Genomic DNA, 15,609 nt, shown 5'->3' with positions numbered 1-15,609 from the left:
CAACAAATAAGGAAATACATAAAATTTTGGCGAGAGTCATAAAGAGAAGGGACTTCCATTAAAATCTTGAAAAATAGGTAAATGATGCTTGATGGTGCATTTAAGAGTGACAGTAGGGTAATGCTTTTCAATGAATCATCTGTCAACATCACAGTTCCCTGCCACAATAAATGAAAGATACTAATTATGTCAATGATTTCGGGATTCAGGATGAATTCCTATTTGCAGACATCATTTGGAGAGATGTTTTGGTTTATCATTTCAACAGTTTATATACCGTTCCGTGAAATCTTAATCAGTGTTTGTCAGATAATGGTCATAATCAAAGTGACGTACTGAACTTTCGTACTGAGTTTCTCTTTAACAGATTATCCTGATTTATTGCAGACCGTCCTGATGCCCCAGTTAATACCCGCATAGAGACTTGTGAGCAGGGCAACGCCACTATCCGCTGGACTCCAGGCAGCTACAACAACGCCCCTGTCCAATACTTCATTGTGCAGTACAACACCACGTTCAGCCCAGACCAGTGGATCTATGCCTTGAAAGTGGCGTCCCAGAAGACCAGTGCCAACATCACGCTGTCACCCTATGCTAACTACACGTTCCGTGTCCTGGCCTACAACAAGATTGGGGAGAGTGATCCAAGTTTCCCCACTGTCAAGATTTGCAGGACCAACCCAGCTCGACCTCTCCATCATCCAGAAAATCTCCGGACTATTGGTGATAGGAAGGGTGAACTCCATATTGAATGGACTGTGAGTGCTTTATGCCATTGTTTGTTTTATAAGAGAAAAGTCTTAACAAGCAATTTGGACTATGTTTGTTGACACAAAAATCCATAAATGTTTATACTGTGTATCTCCAGAGCTCACAAAGCCTACATGAACACTGGATCCAAGTAAATGTAGCATATATTATTACAGTAATGATACTATCATGAAAGAATTGTCTAGCATACTTTTTTATATAAAAACATGACAAGAAATGCCCTTTTGTTAGTGATTTTCTATTATTAATTGAAAATTTGAAGGTCACATGCAACACAAAACACAACTTTGCAGATTCTGATACCTTTCGGTATGGACTTACAGAAGCAAATCATCAAAAATGCAAATTCAAGTTGAAATATAACACAATGGGGGAGACACATACACACACACACGCGTCTGGCACACACACACACACGAAATCGGAGTTCAAACGATTCACTAATTTCACCCCAGCGCTGGGGTGAAAAGTGGTTTCAACAGCTATGCTGCGCGTCCCCCATAGCACATGTGCAGTGAATAGGTTCACGGAGCTTTAAACAGGATACATGTCCGGATTATAAGGTCGTGAGCAGGAGTAGTCTAATCTTGGTTGTGTACACAAACAAGTAAATAATCTACTTGTTACATAAAAAAACATGTTGATTGTGATAAGCAGCTTCTGTCACAGACAAAACTCAATGTCTCTTTTATTGACATCTATATGTCTGCCTGCCTGTCTGCTAATGACAATATGCAATACACAACTTCAATCATTGACAACATGCAATTTGAACTTAACACCTATCGGGCTTATACGCCATAAACAAAGAGCCGGCTGAGCGTATCGGCAATGAACCAGCTAATGAAAGACTTTGTTACACGTGAGTGCTCGCCAACCCACTCTGACTGGGTTCGGTTACCCGGGTGCTTCGTTTCGAGTGTAGTAAACCCAAGTACAAAATATTGCACTTTTGATTTGCGATTGTACGCTCATATTCTTTTTCATAGAGATCGTCCTTAGGGTACATATATGCATTTTCTGCGGCTGAAAATGTTATGTGATAGTTGTATCAATGTTTTAATAAAAATCTTTGTTATCTATTATACGGCCCCTACCACGTGGAGTTACCTCCCTGCTATGCATGCGCAGCCAACCAGGTAAGCACCTAGGCCCGTATCATCATTCCTTCTGCTGTCACTCAAGCGTTTACACATATTTACAACCTGAGTAACAAGCTGATTTACTTTGTGTAGAAGAATGTCTGAGACTTCAACAACTGTATGTATGGTCTTTATTCGTTCTTGAACAAGAAAAAGAACATTTTAATTGACTTTGCAGTCTGTTATTTCTCATTTCTGTGACTTTGTATTAAACCTTTACGCTAGCTTTCCCGTGGTTTACACACGTGTTGCTATTCCATGGCGGGAAGTTTAGCATGCCACGTGGTTGTCATATTGCGTTATTAACCAAGTATTTCATGTCCCGTGGTCGCATTCACTTAATTTTCAATGTTTTGTACGTGTATATTTATGCTGCTGGTTCCGCTGTTAGCTACATGCTTGCGTGTTTGCTATCAGGCGTTTACTGGGTGTTCTGTCTGTGGGCAGAATATCCCTAGAGCTGACAAGCATGATAAATGCTTGTGCTGCTTAGAGAAGGTGAGACATCACCCTGATGTCTGCAAACTCTGTAAGGCCTTTTCCCCCCGGGCACAGAAGAGAAGGGTGGCGGATTTCCTTTTCTATAAGGAATTGCGAGAGGTGGGAGGGGAACTTACCCAGGAGGTCCCCCCGTCTAAAGCCAAAAAAGCCAAACAAGCTAAAACTAGGTCTTCGCATAAGTCGCATTCCCAATCATCCCAATCTAGTGGTTTTGATATGTCAATAATCACTCAATTGTTTCAGCAGCATATGGACACTGTGAAGTCCCTTGTTCATGAATTCGTTGGAGGTCTCCGCTAGGAGTTCCTCGCCCACTCTGAACAGGGGACCGAGAGTCCAGGGGTGGGATCGCCGAGCCCGGCTCGATCCCTTAGCCTGGAGGCGACTGTCGATCCTTTGCCTTTGGCTAGATGCCTCGGCTACCCCGGAGGGGGAGGGTTCGCTCCCAGTCCCCCTCTCGGTGCTGGCGCAGGGTCTATTGAGGATTCCCGGGGTTCCGGTCCTTGCGCCACCCCGCCCCATGAGAGCGGAGGAGTCGGTTCTGCCCGTCTTCCTCCCGTGTCTCGGGACCAGGGTTTGAGTAATGTGTCGGTTGCCAGAGCAGGGAGTTCCTTCGGCTCTTCCCTTCCCTCGGTGTCTGGGGCTCGGCCTCCCACTGGGTCGGGGTTCGGATCCTCTTCACGAGGAGACCCGAATTCTGACTCGGGCTTGGGTGCCGAGTCTATGGACGTTGGGGAGGTCGAGGAGCCGGAGGGCGCTTTCCGTTTCTCGTCGGCACTCCGCGGTACCCACATGTCACTCGGACTCAGCTGAGTTCGGTCTGCATGATTTACCCTAACTTGTTGAGAGGTACAAGCTGGGGGACGATTCTCTGTTCTTTCTGCCGGAGGTTGACGAGTGCATGTTCACTTCGGTCACCCTCAGGGGAGGCTCAGCTTCCTCAGGTGCAGCCCCGGCTGCCAAGCAAGGGCGTTTAGTTCCACCGTTTGCCCTAGCGGGCGCCCCCTTACATCAAGCATATCAGACTTATGAGGAAGTCTACCGGAATGCCATGCAGCAGGTGCGGGTGGTGATCCATGAGGCCTACCTTTCCTCTATTCAAAGGTCGGCTCTGGAGGCGGAAGGGAGCACTGGGGACATTTCCCCACATGTTGTTCTGCTTGCCAATGGTCCGAAGTGCAGGCCCACCCGGTGCGAGACTCTTTGCGGTCTGCCGCGTCTACGGTGATGTGCGCAGTCATAGGGATGCGCAAGCTGTTGCTGTCTACGTCCCGTTACTCGGCAGCGACACAACAGACCTTGAAGGCCCTTCCGTTCTGGCTGGGATTGACATTGTTTACGGAGGCACAGCTGGTCATTCGGGAGGCTGCTGTCGCAGCTACCTCCTTCAAGGACTCTTAAGGCCTTGTTGGAGCAACCGCGGGCTTCGCGCTCCCACGCTTCCGTAGCGGGTTCCTCCTCCAGGCCACAGCCTACGCTCGAGTCTGCTGGCTGGCTTCACCCGCTTGGCAGGGGTAGGAGGAGGAGCCGTCCCGCCAAAGGTAAGGGCAAGGAGCAGGCCTCTTCGTCTGGCTCCCATCAGCCTTTTCGCGGTCGCGGGGGGCCTCCCCCCGACCTCCCGTTAAACCTGCAGGCTGTCGTCGTGGGTCCGTCCCAGTCAGTTCCTTCTGCACGTCCGAGTGGGGTGCTGCCTCTCTCTATTCCTGCCGGATCAGGAGAAGGCTACCAGCAACACTTGGGTGCTATCCACCGTCAGTGTCGTCCATCTCCCACTGTGGAAGCGAGGCCAGCCAGAGTTCACCAGCATACGTCGCACTTCGGTGCCGTCATGTCAGGACGGGTATACTGCGAGACGAAGTTCAGGATTTGCTGGACAAGTCCGCAAAAGAGCGCATACCACCAGGCGAGGAACAGGCGGGATTTTATTCCACGTACTTCATCGTTCCCGAAGAAGTTCTGTCCCATTCTCAACCTCCAGGGGTTGAATCGTATGCTAGAGGTTCCATCCTTCAAGATGGAGACACTTGGCTCGGTGATCTCCTGATCAGCCCAGCGATTGGCTTACGTCGATCGACCTAAAGGATGCGTATTTACATGTGCCAATTCATCCCTCATTCAATCAGTACCTCCGGTTCTCTTATGACAGGATGGGTTACCAATTCACGGTGCTCCCCTTCGGCATATCCACTGTCCCCAGGGTGTTCACCAAGCTCATGTTAGTGCCAGCTACCCTCGCACCATACCCTTACCTCGACGACTGGTTGCTCAACTCAGCCAGCGAGCCTAGATTCTACCCACACAGTGATAGACATTCTAGTTCGACTGGGTTGGATCATAAACCTCAAGAAATCCGACCTGGTACCCACCCAGGACTTGTTTTTTCTTGGGGCACGGTTCACAACTCACAAGGGTCTTGTCTCTTGTCGCCCGACCGGGTCACCAGAGTACGGGATATGGTGTCTTCGTTCCTCTCCCAGCCACAGGCACCAGCGTGGACTTGGCTCCGTCTACTGGGTCATATGGCGGCAACTATCTCTGTAGTATGGCGGGCGCGGTTGAGGATGCGCCCTATACAGCAAGCTTCCGCGAGTCTGTGGGCTCACTCGGAGGATCTGGAGCAGTGTCTCACAGTCCTCGGGTGGTTGTCTCCTCACCTTCAGTGGTGGACCAATGTCGGGAATCTCTCCAAGGGGATCCCTTTGGAACTTCTGACGCCATCTCTTACAGTTCAAACCAATGTGTCCCTCATGGGTTGGGGAAGTGTTCTGGGCAGTCTATCAGTGTCCGGACTCTGGTCCTAAGACGAAGCCCGCCTTCACATCAACGTCTTGGAACTGAGAGCTGTGCGGTTGGTTTTTGAGCGCTTACGGGAGCATGTTCAGGGGCCAGGTGGTTCATCTTCAGTTGGACAACCGTACGGCCATGACGTACATCCTGAAGCAAGGCGGCACGGTGTCCCTAGCGCTCCTTTGGGAGACGTGGGAATTTCTCCTCTGTTGCGACCAGTGCGACTGTCAGGTGATTCCTGTTTATCTCCCGGGGCTGGAGAATGTGGGAGCAGACGCTCTCTCTCGCTGGATCCTGGCCCCGCACAAGTGGATGCTCGACCAGCAGATATTCGGAGTTATCTCCCAGTTGTACGGATCGTTCCAGGTGGATCTGTTTGCGTCGGGCGGGACGAATCAGGTACCCGTGTTCTGCTCTCGAATACCGGACCAGAGGGCGTTGGCTTCCGACGCCTTCCGGCTGGATTGGACGGGCAAAGTGCTCTGGGCGTTCCTGCCGCTAACACTCATTCCCCGGGTCCTCTCCCAGCTGTCCACCCAGCCAGCTCGGCTACTTGTGCTACTGGCACCGCTATGGCTGTCACAGAGCTGGTTTCCGATAATTCTTAGGTTTCTGGCTCAGCCTCCTGTTCTATTACCTTTGCGACCGGACATTTTCACTCAGAACGGCGCTCCATACCCCGATCCAAGGATTCAGTGGGTGGCTTGGCCTCTGTCAGGCCCCTGTCTAGCCTCGAAGCACATGGAATTCCTGCAGCAGTTGCAGACACAATTCTGGCTTCGAGGCGGGATTCGACAAACGTTCAATATGAGGATAGGTGGTCCTGCTGTACGCCCTGGTGTTCAGATAAGGGGATTGCAGATCCCTTTTCTGCGGATTTAGTCCGAGTATTGGAGTTTTTGCAAGCTCGTTTGGAAGAAGGCTTGGCGGCTTCGACCATTCGTGGCTACTTCATCGCTTTTTCCACTTTTCACATCCCTGTCGATGGTGCTCTTCTGGAACAGCACCCTCTTCCACAGCACTTTTTAGCTGGCGTGGATCGGGTTCGACCTGCTGTCAGGCTAACCAGCCCACCTTGGGATTTGTCAATTGTGCTAGATTGGCTTTCCGGTCCTACGTTCTCACATCTATCGGCTATTTCCATTAAGTTGTTAACATGGAAGGCCGTATTTCTGGTGGCAGTAACATCTGGGCGTAGGGTCGGCGACTTACATGCTATGTCGGCAGACCCGGCGCTGACTGTTCCATCCAGATCGTGTCAGTATTCGCCTCCCGGATACTTACCATCCGAAGATCGATCATGCTTTCCATGTGACAGCTCCCATCGAACTTCCTACTCTTACCCAGCCTTCCACATCGGGGACCTCTGCAATGAGCACTCACCCGTTGGATGTCCGAAAGACTCTCAAGGTCTATATCAAACGAACACAAGGGATCCATACGGGTACCCATCTGTTCTGCTGTTACGGTGGTGGGAAGGCGGGGATGCCGGCGACCAAACAGACCCTATCTCGCTGGCTTGTATCGGTCATTTGTGCTGCTTATCAGGCTCCCCCTGAGGGGTTGAAGGCTCACTCGGTCAGGGCAGTGGCCACGTCAAAGGCTTTTGCATCGGCACTACCCATTGAAGAGATATGCTCTGCCACTATTTGGAGCAGGCCTAGCACTTTTATCAGGCACCATCAGCTCGATACACATTCACGTGATCGTGCACGTTTTGGCCGTTCTCTCCAGTGTACAGTGTCCTGCCACCCTGACCGAGTGAGACTTGGTTATCTGGGCAGGTGACGCTGCTTTTAATTGTGTATTATTGATATATCTGCTGTTGTGTTATCTAACTCTTTTCTATTCTCTCCGGGATTATGGTCGGTTGTGAGTTGGTTTTTCCCCCTTACGGTGGTCTCTAATAGATCATGATGTGGGCGGGGTTTTTACTTTCACACTGTGCGAATTGCTGTGCTTAACCTGAGGTCGGATCTAAGTACTTATCGTGACACGTGACACGTCTGTTACATTCTTCCTAACGATCGCTATCTAGCGCTCCTTTGGGAGACGTGGGAATTTCTCCTCTGTTGCGACCAGTGCGACTGTCAGGTGATTCCTGTTTATCTCCCGGGGCTGGAGAATGTGGGAGCAGACGCTCTCTCTCGCTGGATCCTGGCCCCGCACAAGTGGATGCTCGACCAGCAGATATTCGGAGTTATCTCCCAGTTGTACGGATCGTTCCAGGTGGATCTGTTTGCGTCGGGCGGGACGAATCAGGTACCCGTGTTCTGCTCTCGAATACCGGACCAGAGGGCGTTGGCTTCCGACGCCTTCCTGCTGGATTGGACGGGCAAAGTGCTCTGGGCGTTCCCGCCGCTAACACTCATTCCCCGGGTCCTCTCCCAGCTGTCCACCCAGCCAGCTCGGCTACTTGTGCTACTGGCACCGCTATGGCCGTCCACAGAGCTGGTTTCCGATAATTCTTAGGTTTCTGGCTCAGCCTCCTGTTCTATTACCTTTGCGACCGGACATTCTCACTCAGAACGGCGCTCCATACCCCGATCCAAGGATTCAGTGGGTTGCTTGGCCTCTGTCAGGCCCCTGTCTAGCCTCGAAGCACATGGAATTCCTGCAGCAGTTGCAGACACAATTCTGGCTTCGAGGCGGGATTCGACAAACGTTCAATATGAGGATAGGTGGTCCTGCTGTACGCCCTGGTGTTCAGATAAGGGGATTGCAGATCCCTTTTCTGCGGATTTAGTCCGAGTATTGGAGTTTTTGCAAGCTCGTTTGGAAGAAGGCTTGGCGGCTTCGACCATTCGTGGCTACTTCATCGCTTTTTCCACTTTTCACACCCCTGTCGATGGTGCTCTTCTGGAACAGCACCCTCTTCCACAGCACTTTTTAGCTGGCGTGGATCGGGTTCGACCTGCTGTCAGGCTAACCAGCCCACCTTGGGATTTGTCAATTGTGCTAGATTGGCTTTCCGGTCCTACGTTCTCACATCTATCGGCTATTTCCATTAAGTTGTTAACATGGAAGGCCGTATTTCTGGTGGCAGTAACATCTGGGCGTAGGGTCGGCGACTTACATGCTATGTCGGCAGACCCGGCGCTGACTGTTCCATCCAGATCGTGTCAGTATTCGCCTCCCGGATACTCACCATCCGAAGATCGATCATGCTTTCCATGTGACAGCTCCCATCGAACTTCCTACTCTTACCCAGCCTTCCACATCGGGGACCTCTGCAATGAGCACTCACCCGTTGGATGTCCGAAAGACTCTCAAGGTCTATATCAAACGAACACAAGGGATCCATACGGGTACCCATCTGTTCTGCTGTTACGGTGGTGGGAAGGCGGGGATGCCGGCGACCAAACAGACCCTATCTCGCTGGCTTGTATCGGTCATTTGTGCTGCTTATCAGGCTCCCCCTGAGGGGTTGAAGGCTCACTCGGTCAGGGCAGTGGCCACGTCAAAGGCTTTTGCATCGGCACTACCCATTGAAGAGATATGCTCTGCCACTATTTGGAGCAGGCCTAGCACTTTTATCAGGCACCATCAGCTCGATATACATTCACGTGATCGTGCACGTTTTGGCCGTTCTCTCCAGTGTACAGTGTCCTGCCACCCTGACCGAGTGAGACTTGGTTATCTGGGCAGGTGACGCTGCTTTTAATTGTGTATTATTGATATATCTGCTGTTGTGTTATCTAACTCTTTTCTATTCTCTCCGGGATTATGGTCGGTTGTGAGTTGGTTTTTCCCCCTTACGGTGGTCTCTAATAGATCATGATGTGGGCGGGGTTTTTACTTTCACACTGTGCGAATTGCTGTGCTTAACCTGAGGTCGGATCTAAGTACTTATCGTGACACGTGACACGTCTGTTACATTCTTCCTAACGATCGCTATCTAGCGCTCCTTTGGGAGACGTGGGAATTTCTCCTCTGTTGCGACCAGTGCGACTGTCAGGTGATTCCTGTTTATCTCCCGGGGCTGGAGAATGTGGGAGCAGACGCTCTCTCTCGCTGGATCCTGGCCCCGCACAAGTGGATGCTCGACCAGCAGATATTCGGAGTTATCTCCCAGTTGTACGGATCGTTCCAGGTGGATCTGTTTGCGTCGGGCGGGACGAATCAGGTACCCGTGTTCTGCTCTCGGATACCGGACCAGAGGGCGTTGGCTTCCGACGCCTTCCTGCTGGATTGGACGGGCAAAGTGCTCTGGGCGTTCCCGCCGCTAACACTCATTCCCCGGGTCCTCTCCCAGCTGTCCACCCAGCCAGCTCGGCTACTTGTGCTACTGGCACCGCTATGGCCGTCACAGAGCTGGTTTCCGATAATTCTTAGGTTTCTGGCTCAGCCTCCTGTTCTATTACCTTTGCGACCGGACATTCTCACTCAGAACGGCGCTCCATACCCCGATCCAAGGATTCAGTGGGTTGCTTGGCCTCTGTCAGGCCCCTGTCTAGCCTCGAAGCACATGGAATTCCTGCAGCAGTTGCAGACACAATTCTGGCTTCGAGTCGGGATTCGACAAACGTTCAATATGAGGATAGGTGGTCCTGCTGTACGCCCTGGTGTTCAGATAAGGGGATTGCAGATCCCTTTTCTGCGGATTTAGTCCGAGTATTGGAGTTTTTGCAAGCTCGTTTGGAAGAAGGCTTGGCGGCTTCGACCATTCGTGGCTACTTCATCGCTTTTCCACTTTTCACACCCCTGTCGATGGTGCTCTTCTGGAACAGCACCCTTCCACAGCACTTTTAGCTGGCGTGGATCGGGTTCGACCTGCTGTCAGGCTAACCAGCCCACCTTGGGATTTGTCAATTGTGCTAGATTGGCTTTCCGGTCCTACGTTCTCACATCTATCGGCTATTTCCATTAAGTTGTTAACATGGAAGGCCGTATTTCTGGTGGCAGTAACATCTGGGCGTAGGGTCGGCGACTTACATGCTATGTCGGCAGGCCCGGCGCTGACTGTTCCATCCAGATCGTGTCAGTATTCGCCTCCCGGATACTCACCATCCGAAGATCGATCATGCTTTCCATGTGACAGCTCCCATCGAACTTCCTACTCTTACCCAGCCTTCCACATCGGGGACCTCTGCAATGAGCACTCACCCGTTGGATGTCCGAAAGACTCTCAAGGTCTATATCAAACGAACACAAGGGATCCATACGGGTACCCATCTGTTCTGCTGTTACGGTGGTGGGAAGGCGGGGATGCCGGCGACCAAACAGACCCTATCTCGCTGGCTTGTATCGGTCATTTGTGCTGCTTATCAGGCTCCCCCTGAGGGGTTGAAGGCTCACTCGGTCAGGGCAGTGGCCACGTCAAAGGCTTTTGCATCGGCACTACCCATTGAAGAGATATGCTCTGCCACTATTTGGAGCAGGCCTAGCACTTTTATCAGGCACCATCAGCTCGATATACATTCACGTGATCGTGCACGTTTTGGCCGTTCTCTCCAGTGTACAGTGTCCTGCCACCCTGACCGAGTGAGACTTGGTTATCTGGGCAGGTGACGCTGCTTTTAATTGTGTATTATTGATATATCTGCTGTTGTGTTATCTAACTCTTTTCTATTCTCTCCGGGATTATGGTCGGTTGTGAGTTGGTTTTTCCCCCTTACGGTGGTCTCTAATAGATCATGATGTGGGCGGGGTTTTTACTTTCACACTGTGCGAATTGCTGTGCTTAACCTGAGGTCGGATCTAAGTACTTATCGTGACACGTGACACGTCTGTTACATTCTTCCTAACGATCGCTATTTATGTGTACTTTGACAGAATTCCCTCCTCCCTGGCCTCCGCTCTTTCGGAGTCTGAGTTTATGCATATATGTACCCCAAGGATGATCTCTATGAAAAAGGATTAGCTAAACCTGTAGAGGTTTCCAATTCTTTGAAGAGAGTCGTCCTTGGGGTAGGGCCGCCCACCTCCCCGCAATTCTGTTCACTGATTTCTTCAGCAGAAGGAATGATGATACGGGCCTAGGTGCTTACCTGGTTGGCTGCGCATGCGTAGCAGGGAGGTAACTCCACGTGGTGGGGGCCGTATAATAGATAAAACAGATTTTTATTTATTGTACAATATTTTTTATTAAAACATTGATACAACTGTCACATGACATTTTCAGCCGCAGAAAATGCATATATGTACCCCAAGGATGACTCTCTTCAAAGAATTGGAAACCTCTACAGGTTTAGCTAAATTTTGTTTATTTATTTTTTCATAATCAGCAATGCATATTATATATCATGAAAAAGGGATAATTGTGTTTTGATTATGTTTGTATTTTTGGTTGCATGTGACCTTTAAGCTTTATAGAAACTGTAACATTGAACTTGGCTTGTCTGGAGACAGCACATATATAAAAAAGCGCCACTCCCAACTAGACATTTACTGCCCCTGAGTTATACAAAAGGTCAAGGTCACTATGGCCACTGACATCATCTGTTTTTATCCTAAGTCCTGTTGTTTCTTGTTATAACAGACAATGCCCCAGATCCAGCAGAATGGTCCAGGGTTCCAGTATATCCTGCAGTTCAAACGGCAGGGTGATCCGGACTCCTTGATGCAGACAAAGCCGATAGATGATTGGACTGTCGATCATTTCCTTTATGCAACCTCTGATGTCTACAGGCCCTACGAGATCACGCTGAAAGCTAAGAACAGTATGGGAGAAGCACAGCAAGATGCTGTCCTCTTCACTGGCTACTCAGGAGAAGAGAGTGAGTTTGATCTCTATGCTCTGTTATTCTGATATTCTCTCAAAGGAGTTGACCTCACAGAAACTTCGTTTTTTGATGAGGCTTCTGAAGATGGTAAAAGCGTTATAAAGTCTTCTGTCTAACCGTCACCTGTGAGACAACAGATGACTCCAAGACAGTCTATTTCAACTCTGTTAGTAACTGTATAGTCTTGTTACTGATTTTATTGACCTTTTTACATTTCAAGAATGAAATAGCTAATGATTCTTACTTTCAGTTAGCTTATTGTAAGTAATGCTTACATTGTGTAGCAAAAGTGATGCATGTTAAATATGATAAGATCCTATATTCAGCAAACATGGTGAAGAATTTATCACATGCCACAGTTTCAAAATGTATTTAATTATCCAAGACTAAAGACACCTTGTATTTTGTCTTACAGTTCCTGGTATAGTGCCTACTGACCTTCAGGCAACACAGATTGAGGACACCACGGCCATCTTGTCTTGGAACTTTGACATGAGTGTTGTTGGGGTTGAGGCTACTTCAATAAATGGAGAGTTCAAAGGATTCAAAGTAAGCAGACAAATAGAAGTTGTGAACATGACAACTTATGTATGAAAAGTTAGGAGAGAATGCAGTTTCTCACATGCTGAAGACCCAGGTTCAATATTCTATTCTATTCAAAATGTGTCATATTGCTAGAATATTGCCCAAAGCGGCATAAAACTATACTCACTAAACAAAATTTAAATATTGATGACAGCAGTTTGCTGCATTTGTGTTTTGTGAATTAATATCTGAAAGGCTGTCTTGACTAATCTGTCAATTGTGATGCTAGGTGCAAGTATGGCGCCGTAATCTCCGAGAAACCACGATGAGAGAATGGGACATAGGCCCGGAGGAAGTAGAAGCAAATCGTGTTGGTAATCAAATCTTTGCCACAGTGGACAACCTTCTCCCATACACGTATCTGGAGGCACGGGTTGCGGTCATGAACAACTACTATGTTGGCCGACCGACAGACATCATACAGTTCCGCACAGATGAGGGAGGTATGGAGTTAATATCTCTTTGATATATTTGTCAGTGTAAAGCAAATGGTAGATACCCTGGAACCTGTAAATGAGGGTGGGAAACAGTTTGTATTGTGGTTATGATATATGCATGCTTACTTGGTTCGTAAAACCTTCAAGTTTGAAATCTATTTCAGTTCCTGGTCCAGTTGAGTTTTTCAAGTTTCGCAACATCGGTGACAATCATTTCAACCTTGAGTGGGGGTCTCCAATGGATGAAAATGGAGAAATCATAGGATATGACATTGGATACCAGATAGGTATTGCTCTGTTCTTACTGTATGTAGAGACTGTTGAAAAACAGAAGAGTAGTGGATAATGACCTCTGGGAAAACCTCTTTCCAAGTATTATTGCAAGATATTGTTTACAATATATATGAACATTGACAGTGGATTGATGGTCACCAAGCTTCAAGTGACCTCTCTGGGAATGACATGACTGTTACCCAAGAGAAGCTTACGTTTTCATAGAATTTTCACCTACCTGAAACAGAATTACAATTCTTGTAGACAAAGATGTTATTTCTAATATTAATGGAAAATGACATGTGATATCTTGGATTCCTGAACTAGTAAGTATTGTTCTTGAACAGTGTCTGGCCTTGACCTTGGCAAGATGCAAGACAGAGAGCCACAGATCAACAATCGCTTCCAGACATCTGAGATCCTGAGTGGCCTCCTCCCTAGCACAAAGTACAGAGTGTACATCTGGGCTCGGACCTCAATTGGTCGTGGGGACGGATACTTCATTGAGCTGACAACATCAAAAGCTGGAAGTAAGTTCATGACACTATCTGACTATTGAATCTTTGACTACTGTAGGAATAATTTGAAAATTACAGCTTTGTGTGTCAATTTGTCATGAATGCTTATGTAAATGTTTAGGCATTGTTATATTGCTGATAATTAATAGGTAAGTGATCACATCACTGATTAGTGGCCAAGTTGTCGCTACAACATCACTGATTAGTTGCCAAGTTGTTGCTTCAACATCACTGATTAGTGGCCAAGTTGTTCCTGTAACATCACTGATTAGTGGCCAAGTTGTTCCTGTAACATCACTGATTAGTGGCCAAGTTGTTGCTGTAACATCACTGATTAGTGGCCAAGTTGTTGCTGTAACATCACTGATTAGTGGCCAAGTTGTTCCTGTAATGTCACCGATTAGTGGCCAAGTTGTTGCTGTAACGACACTGATTAGTGGCCAAGTTGTTGCTGTAACGTCACTGATTAGTGGCCAAGTTGTTCCTGTAACATCACTGATTAGTGGCCAAGTTGTTCCTGTAACGTCACTGATTAGTGGCCAAGTTGTTGCTGTAACATCACCGATTAGTGGCCAAGTTGTTGCTGTAACATCACCGATTAGTGGCCAAGTTGTTGCTGTAACGTCACTGATTAGTGGCCAAGTTGTTGCTGTAACATCACTGATTAGTGGCCAAGTTGTTGCTGTAATGTCACGGATTAGTGGCCAAGTTGTTGCTGTAACATCACTGATTAGTGGCCAAGTTGTTGCTGTAACGTCACTGATTAGTGGCCAAGTTGTTGCTGTAACATCACCGATTAGTGGCCAAGTTGTTGCTGTAACGTCACTGATTAGTGGCCAAGTTGTTGCTGTAACATCACTGATTAGTGCCGTTGTTGCCACCGATTAGTTTGTTGCTGTAACATCACCGATTAGTGGCCAAGTTGTTGCTGTAACATCACTGATTAGTGGCCAAGTTGTTGCTGTAACATCACCGATTAGTGGCCAAGTTGTTGCTGTAACATCACCTGATTAGTGGCCAAGTTGTTGCTGTAACATCACCGATTAGTGGCCAAGTAACAGCACTGTTGCTGTAACTGTAACATCACTGATTAGTGGCCAAGTTGTTGCTGTAACATCACTTGATTAGCCAAGTGGCTGTAACATCACTGATTAGTTGTTGTTGTAACATCACCGATTAGTGGCCAAGTTGTTGCTGTAACATCACTGATTAGTGGCCAAGTTGTTGCTGTAACATCACCGTAACATACCGATTAGTGGCCAAGTTGTTGCTGTAACGTCACTGATTAGTGGCCAAGTTGTTGCTGTAACATCACTGATTAGTGGCCAAGTTGTTGCTGTAACATCACTGATTAGTGGCCAAGTTGTTGCTGTAACATCACTGATTAGTGGCCAAGTTGTTGCTGTAACGTCACCGATTAGTGGCTGTAACATCACCGATTAGTTGTTGCTGTAACGTCACTGATTAGTGGCCAAGTTGTTGCTGTAACATCACTGATTAGTGGCCAAGTTGTTGCTGTAACGTCACCGATTAGTGGCCAAGTTGTTGCTGTAACATCACTGATTAGTGGCCAAGTTGTTGCTGTAACGTCACTGATTAGTGGCCAAGTTGTTGCTGTAACATCACTGATTAGTGGCCAAGTTGTTGCTGTAACATCACCGATTAGTGGCCAAGTGATGTAACATCACTGATTAGTTGGCCAAGTTGTTGCTGTAACATCACCGATTAGTGGCCAAGTTGTTGCTGTAACATCACTGATTAGTGGCCAAGTTGTTGCTGTAACATCACTGATTAGTGGCCAAGTTGTTGCTGTAACATCACTGATTAGTGGCCAAGTTGTTGCTGTAACATCACTGATTAGTGGCCAAGT

The 15,609-nt window shown here is 48.2% G+C and overlaps 1 protein-coding gene across 7 annotated transcripts in view; it reads left to right on the top strand.

Annotated features, from left to right (window-relative positions):
* LOC124271169 (neuroglian-like) overlaps positions 1-15,609 on the top strand; it is a 141,363-nt gene that overhangs the window by 110,678 nt on the left and 15,076 nt on the right. For all 7 annotated transcript variants that reach the window (XM_046706254.1, XM_046706255.1, XM_046706258.1 and 4 more), the window contains 6 exons: positions 388-758; positions 11,683-11,920; positions 12,342-12,475; positions 12,741-12,954; positions 13,113-13,235; positions 13,569-13,751. In XM_046706254.1, the coding sequence (XP_046562210.1) occupies positions 388-758; positions 11,683-11,920; positions 12,342-12,475; positions 12,741-12,954; positions 13,113-13,235; positions 13,569-13,751 (1,263 nt within the window). The remainder of the gene's footprint in view (positions 1-387; positions 759-11,682; positions 11,921-12,341; positions 12,476-12,740; positions 12,955-13,112; positions 13,236-13,568; positions 13,752-15,609) is intronic.

This window comes from Haliotis rubra, unplaced genomic scaffold (assembly GCF_003918875.1).
Source record: "Haliotis rubra isolate DU_JTF1 unplaced genomic scaffold, ASM391887v1 Scf158, whole genome shotgun sequence".
NCBI classification, from domain to species: Eukaryota; Metazoa; Mollusca; class Gastropoda; order Lepetellida; family Haliotidae; genus Haliotis; species Haliotis rubra.
Note: the sequence above shows the minus strand (reverse complement) of the source record. Positions and strands in the feature narration are given on the sequence as shown.